This window comes from Penaeus chinensis, chromosome 21, assembly GCF_019202785.1.
Source record: "Penaeus chinensis breed Huanghai No. 1 chromosome 21, ASM1920278v2, whole genome shotgun sequence".
NCBI lineage: Eukaryota > Metazoa > Arthropoda > Malacostraca > Decapoda > Penaeidae > Penaeus > Penaeus chinensis.
In genome coordinates this window covers 26,600,366-26,607,865 of record NC_061839.1, presented here as the reverse complement: position 1 = coordinate 26,607,865, position 7,500 = coordinate 26,600,366, and the positions used below count along the sequence as shown (strand labels likewise).

The window sequence follows — 7,500 nt, the reverse complement described above, 5'->3', positions numbered from 1 at the left end:
GCCAGGCCGCCATCTCGCTGGTCATGTTCTCGACCTCTGACCTGCGCGCGCTCATCAACTACACGGCCTTCGCGGGGAACCTGGTAGGCCTAGGCATCATCTCGGCGTTTTTCTGGTTCCGGATCAAGCAGCCCGATCGACCTAGGCCTATCAAGGTGGGCAGTTTGGGTCGTTTGCGTTTGCGTGGTTTGTGTTTGTTTGTTTGTGAGTGTTTGTTTGTGTGTTTTGTGTTGATGGAGGTGAGGATGACGATGGTGGGGAGAGTGATGGTGATGATAATGGTGATAGTGATCATAATGGTAAATGATGAGGGTGATAACGATGATTATTTATTTTTCTTCTCCCTGTCTTCTTTTTCTCTCTCTGCTTTCGATATTTCTTTCTCTTTTCCATACTTCCAATCCTTCTTTTCTCCCTTTCTTCTTCTCCCTATTTTTTCCCTTCGTTCTCTCCCTCTTCCCTCCTTTCTCCCTCTCCCTATTTTCACCTTTCTCACTTTCTCCCTTTCCCTCTTTCCACCTTCCTTCCTCTCCTTTCCCCCTCACTCTCCTCACTCGTTCTCCCATCCCCTCATTTATCCCTCACGCTCTCTTTCCCTCCCCCTTCCTTTTCTCCCTCACTCCCTCCTCTCTTCCTCCCCTCCATTCTCCCTCACTCCCTGCCCCCTTCCTCTCTCTCTCCCCCTCCTTTCTCCTTCACTCCCTCTTCTCTTCCTCCCCCCATTCTTCCTCACTCCCTCCCACCCTCCTTTCTCCCTCACTCCCTCCTCTCTCCCTCACTCCCTCCTCTCTCCCCCCCCATTCTCCCTCATTCCCTCTATCCTCTCCCCCCCCCATTCTCCCTCATTTCCTTTATTCTCTCGGTATAAGTATGTATAAATAGCTCCCACGTGGTTAAGCTCCAACGTGGGAGCTATTTATGTATACTTATACTCTCTCTCTCTCTCGCTCTCTCTCTCTAACTCTCTCTCTCTCTCTCTCTCTCTCTCTCTCTCTCTCTCTCTCTCTCTCTCTCTCTCTCTTTCTCTCTTTCTCTCTCCTCCCCCCCCCTCCTTTTTCCCTCCCCCCTCCTCTCTCCCTCCCCCCCATTCTCCCTCACTCCCTCAATCCCTCTCTCTCCCCCCAGATCTGGATCGGCTTCGCCATCATCGAGCTGCTCATGTCCGTGTTCCTGGTGGTAGTCCCAGCCGTGAAGCAGCCCATAGAAGTGGCCTTTGCTCTGGGCTTCGCTGCCACGGGCCTCCTGGTCTATTACGTCACGCAACACAGGCGGGTCTCTTCGGCTACACTCGACAGGGCGATGGGTTAGTGTGCTTATTTTATGACGTGAAGACGGCAGGAAGGGTAATCGTGATGGTGATAGGGTTCGTGATAGTAATAATGTTGGTTTGCAGGAGGTGAAGTGATAAGATTAGCAATAATGATGATGAAAATGAGGATAATGATAATAATGATGATGATGATAATTATAATAGTAATTGAGATAGTAATGATAATAGTAATTGAGATAGTAATGATAATAGTAATTGAGATAGTAATGGTAATAGTAATGATGTTAATAATAATGATGATCATTATTATAATAATAACAACAACAACAACAAGGATCATTATCATTATTTTTATCCTCAGAAATCTGTTCGGGAGGAGGTAGAGAGGTAGAGAAGGGATGAAGAGAGAGGTATTTAAAGACAGGGGTAGACAGATAAATGTAGGGAGACAGGGTTTCGAAGGAGGTGGATCGAGAGTGGATAGACAGTGATGGATAGATAAAAGCTTGAGAAGATTTGTGAAGACAGATAAAGATAAATTGTTATGAATAGAAAAAAAAAATGTGAAGATAGATAGACAGGGTTAATAGACAGACTAAGATAGGAAGAAAGAATTAGAGATATACACAAATAAAATGTAGAAAAAAAATATGGATATATTATTTTAAAGAGATAAATGTATTAGATATATGATTATAGCAAGGAAGTGCAGAGGCAGATAGATCAGTTGAAAAAAAAATATATATAGAGAATGATAAGGTAGATAGAAAGTAATGTTTATATATATATGAAATATATTCATATGCGCTTCATTTGTTTTTAATCGGAGAATCTAAATTTTCAAAAAATGTGATCTTATTCTTTTTTTTCAGATAAAGTGACTTATATCTGTCAGATGCTCTTTGTTGCTGTCCACGAAGAAGCGAATTTGTCAACTTAAACCGAAGAACAACTGATTCGAAAACATTTTCTTCCTCCACGTTTAAAGAAAATGGTGGTAGGAAGCCCAAGACAAAAACCTGGAGATTCGGACACTTGTTTTCCAAAAAGAAAGAAGTGTATTTTAAGTCGAAGACAAAATTCAATATATTTTACAGATTTTACGCAATGAGTGGATTTTGAATCCGGACGATAGATAGAATTATATATCTTAACATGTGCTTATCTATCTATCTATCTATCAGTTTATCTATATATCTATATATATATATTTATACTTGGTTACTTACTTGATGTAAGTTCACACACGCATATATTAGTGGCTATATATGCGTGTGTGTGTGTGTGTGTATATTTATCAATCTATCTATTTCTATATAATATTTGTTACTAGGTGTAAGTTTGAGCAGGATCCCTATTAGTGGCTCATGCTAGGGCATCCTGAGGGACCGCCCATTTTCCAATCACAGCTGATTCAGTCATTGGTCTTTCACTACCACTTGTTGGCAGTTAGTCTGGAACTGAATTCAAACAATTGTCTATTTTTCCTTTAAACACTTCCACAGAATTCTGCGTTGCGTTTCTAATACTTTTTGGTACACTACTGATCAGTCTTGGCACATTGGTTAAGAAACTTTGACTTCATTTTTTTTTTCTGAATTGGGAAATTTGAGATTTTCCAGAACGATACAGTTATTCCCTGTTTGAGGGAATGCCTTACCTTTCAGTAATCTTCTATACATATAATGGAGTGCCTTAATCTCCGTTACTTCAATCTAAGGCATGCAATGTTGTCTAATTTTCGGGTTAAAACTTTTTGAATCTGGTCTAGCATAGATATGTTATGTCTTTTGTGTGATTCTATACTTCGCAATGATGCTCCAATTTGGAATCTCTTGTGTCTCCCATAGAAGCGGCAGATGTTCTATATTTCTTTTATAATGAGTTCTCATTAACCGTTTACTCCCAACCTTTCCTTTGTTGTCTGCCTATGTTAACTTTGGTGACTGAAGCTCATATCTTTACTCATGAATAGGCCGGGGTCTTTTACCACTACTTAATCTCTAGTCCTTCAGCTGACTGTGATCTTGGTCTTGGAAAGTCATATAGTTTTCAGCTGCCCGTTTACAAAAGGCCCTCTCTTAGTTTGCCTTCATCTTAAACAAACTAAGCATCATCCTAGCATCCTCAGCAAAAGACGTTGATCTGGACTGTTTAATATCTGCATTGAGTCCATGAACTGATCCTTGCGGTACTCCACTTCTAACGATATGTGATATCCATTAATAATTATGTATAATTATGTATAATGTATCCACATTCCCACTTTTCCTTTGATTCCAAGGTCCTTTGTCGTGTGGAGTAGAATTCCTTGGTCAAGTTTGTGTTTCTGTATATGTATATATAAATATATATATATATATATATATATATATATAAATCAAATACAGCTTTATATATAATCATGATATACTGAGCGTTGCGTGTGTGCACAACCCGTGCAGGTACGTGGATGTATGTATGTGAAGGTATATATATGAGTGTGTACATTCGTGTGTCCGCACGTGAGTGAGAGCGAATTAATTTCGCTGTATACGCAGAAAATTATATCCGTTTTATGCAACAATTTCTGGACGTACACTGTGTGCATGAATATGTGTACGTGCAAGTTGTATGTGTAGTTGTTCCTAAATATTTCCCTGTAGAAGTATGTGTGTGTTTGCGTTCAAATAACTGATTAAAAGTTGCAATATATGATTTTGTTTATTTATAATGTTGTTCAGTTCTAAGTGTTTAAACTATGTATTGTAAAAATCTTCTGTATACTTTAGTTTCCGCAATACATTCGTTGGCCTGATGTGTGCCACAGAGTTTCTGTTTCCTCGTCTCTGGCACTTCTGTTGGCGAGGCCACGCCCACGAGGCCGGCGGTTTCAGCTCCGGAGTCTGCATCAGGTGAAAGTTGCACTTGCATACACAAAGCAACTTACATCAGCATCTATCACATGCACCGTCATGGTTCTTCTGACACTTTCTCGCGCTATATACTTTAAATGTTTTTTTTGTTTGTTTGTTTGTTTGTTTTTTTTTGTTTTTTTTTTTGTTATCTATTTTTCAAATTATAGAACATAAAATTTCCATGTGAGACATCCCACTCGGCCAAGTACCCCCTGAATTTGTCAAAAGTTGTGGGGAATGTATATGAATATATGACTAAATAAGCAGATGAATAAATGAATTATATATATATATATATATATATATATATATATATGTAATACATACATACATTTATATATATATATATATATATATACACACATATATATATATATATATATATACATATATACATATATACATATATATGTGTGTGTGTGTGTGTGTGTGTGTGTGTGTGATGTATATACTGTACACACACACACACACACACACACACACACACACACACACACATACACACACACACACACACACACACACACACACACACACACATACACACATATATAAAATCCCCCGTCGCCCCAATGAACACCCTAGGGCGCTTCATGTGGACAGATTGAGGGAGGGTGAGTGTGCCCGGGGGTTTGCTGAGGCTATCTCTTGTCGTTTTGCAGCACTCAGGACCCTGATCCTCTGTGGGACACCTTCAAGCGTGAAACACTCGATGCAGCCCAAGAATCGATTGGTGAACGCCCAAGAGCAAGACAGAATCCCATCTCGCAGGAGACACTGGAAGCCACAGATGCTTGTCGCGCGGCTCGACTTGCATCGTTCCCTGGTGCGCAGGAATAGGTCACTGCTGAGAGGGGACAAGGAACAGTTTATCAGGAATCTTGCTGAGGAGGTCAAAAGCCATTTCCTGGTAAATGACCTTCGCCCTGCCTACCAACCCCTAAGAAAGCTGAACTCCAAACTTGCAGCCCACTCGGCAAGTGGCCAGATCATCTCAGATCCTGCTGGGATGCGGGAGCATTGGGCTGAGTATGTTGAGCAGTTTTACCAGGTTGATCCACCAACAGTTAACTTGGATGCGGGTAGTGTCAAGATTCCTTTGCCAGACCCACCCATCAGCGAGAATCCACCCTCAGGGGGGCAATCTCCAAGTTGGAGAGTGTTAAAGCAAAGGGTATCTGCGGCATCCCAGCTAAACTGTTAAAGGCTTATGGAGAACCTATGGCATGGGGCTTGTATGCTATCCTGTCTGTCATCTGGCAGATTAGTACCATTCCCCCTGACCTGCTGAGGGGTGTGGTCATCCCTCTCTGAAAGGGGAAAGGGGTTCGGGGGCACTGCAGTAATCACCAAGGCATTACATTGCTCAGTTTACTGGGCAAGGTTCTCGCTCACATCCTTCTGAGATGTACCAAAGACCACCTGCTAAGGCACGAAAAGCCGAAGCAATCTGGATCCACTCCTGGTAAGTCCACAATAGACCACACCCTGACACTTCAAGTTACTGGAGAGTGCCGTCGCGAGTTCGGACATGGGCTGCTTGCAGCTTACATTGACCTCAAGAAGGCGTTTGATACCGTGCATCGCGAATCATTTTGGGAGATCCTGAGATTAAGAGGAATTCCAACAAGGACCATTAGATTAATAGCAAGCTTGTATACTGGTACTGAAAGTGCTGTAAAGTGTGGTGGAGGCTTGTCGAGCCTCAGGAGTGAGGCAACACTTTTCAACACTTGCATGGACTGAATACTGGGTAGAGCTGCTGTCTGTAGTCACTGTGGAGCAATATCAAGGTTGCAGACCTTGACTTTGCTGATGATGTTGCTATCCTTTTTGAATCTCTGGAAATCCTAGTGGCGACTCTTGATGCATTTAGCAATGAAGCGAAGCCCCTGGGACTAGAGCTCTCCTGGACCAAGACTAAAATCCAGGACTTTGGGGGCCTGCTAGGAGATCCTGTTCGGTCGGTACTTGCATGCGGTGAGAACATCGAGGTCACAGAGAGCTTCATATACCTCAGTAGTGCAGTTCATGGATTGGCCTGGCAGTAGGGGTTATGAAATCTCGACAACAGTATTTGGAGATGCCAGTAGAAGGACCAAGCTATGTGTCTTCAGGGCCCTGATACTGCCAGTTTTACTATATGGTAGTGAAACCTGGATGTTATCTTGTGCTTTGGAATCGCATCTTGATGCCTTTTGTAATAGATCCTTGCTCCATATCAAGGGGAACAGTTGGTAGGACAATGTGTCCAACCAACAGTTGCACCGTGAGATTGGTACAGGACCTGTTACTTGCACAATCCGCGATCGCCAACTCAGGCTATACGGCCACCTGGCACGTTTCCCACAGGATGACCCTGCCCACCAGGCTGTCTGTTTGAGACAACCCTGGTTGGAGGGGGCATCTGGGACGACCTAGGAGGTCGCGGCTTGGGCAGATAGTTCAAACCTGTTGAGGGGCCCTCGTAATGGAAATAGCTGCTATGTGCTCCCACCCAATTATATATATATATATATATATATATATATATATATATATAAATATATGTATATATATATTAGGTTTTCTCTTGAAGCCTTGTGCATGGTAAGTACAAATTCTGTGTGCTAGGAAAAGATTTTGTCATAATAATTGTGGTAGTTAGTCAGTAAATATATGAAGTACGCTTTATGTTACAAATTCCTGCTTCAAAGATTTCAGTTTGGGCAGACCATATATTGATATAACGTAGTATAACACAATGATTACTATTACAGCTCAAGAGGGAGAGATGCAAGGTGGAGCTGCCACAATGATAGTGTTGTGACTAACACCACTGCCGCCCCACCACCTACATAACGTAAGTTGCACTTTTAAAGACACTCAAATTCTGTTAATACGAGCATCTTTAACAGGATTTCTATCCAAATCTCTAGAGTTTTATATACGTTCATTTTTAGATATCAAGTTAGTTTGAATATTATTATTTCTTTACTTATGAAATTCTTAGTCAAACCTTCCAAATATATCTATCAGTTGAATTAACAAAATGTTTGTTTCCCGAGTGCATAGACCGTAACTAGATTCTGAGAGGAGTTGGAAGAAAACTCAACCAGCATGTTGATAATTTTCATAATAGAAAATGAGTGATAAAAAACATGATTAATAATTGTTCAAAAGTTAAAACTAAAAAAATCATCATAAATGTACCAGAGCCTATATTGATTATTTAATATTCAATGACACATCTTTAGATAGCTGCAAATATTTCATCTGATTTTCAGAAACGGTGAATTTGCGCTTCAGGAATAACAGTGACAGTTTGCAAGTACAAGCAGAGGGTAGAACGGT

At 41.1% G+C, this 7,500-nt stretch overlaps 1 protein-coding gene across 2 annotated transcripts in view; it reads left to right on the top strand.

Annotated features, from left to right (window-relative positions):
• Positions 1-4,067, top strand: part of LOC125036591 (Y+L amino acid transporter 2-like) — a 12,322-nt gene extending 8,255 nt beyond the window's left edge. The window contains exons 7-9 of one of the 2 annotated variants that reach the window (XM_047629313.1): positions 6-155; positions 1,126-1,303; positions 2,143-4,067. In XM_047629313.1, coding sequence (XP_047485269.1) covers positions 6-155; positions 1,126-1,303; positions 2,143-2,210 — 396 coding nt within the window. In that variant the 3' untranslated portion in view covers positions 2,211-4,067. The remainder of the gene's footprint in view (positions 1-5; positions 156-1,125; positions 1,304-2,142) is intronic. The other variant, XM_047629314.1, reaches the window with a different exon arrangement.
• Positions 4,068-7,500: the final 3,433 nt, after the last annotated feature.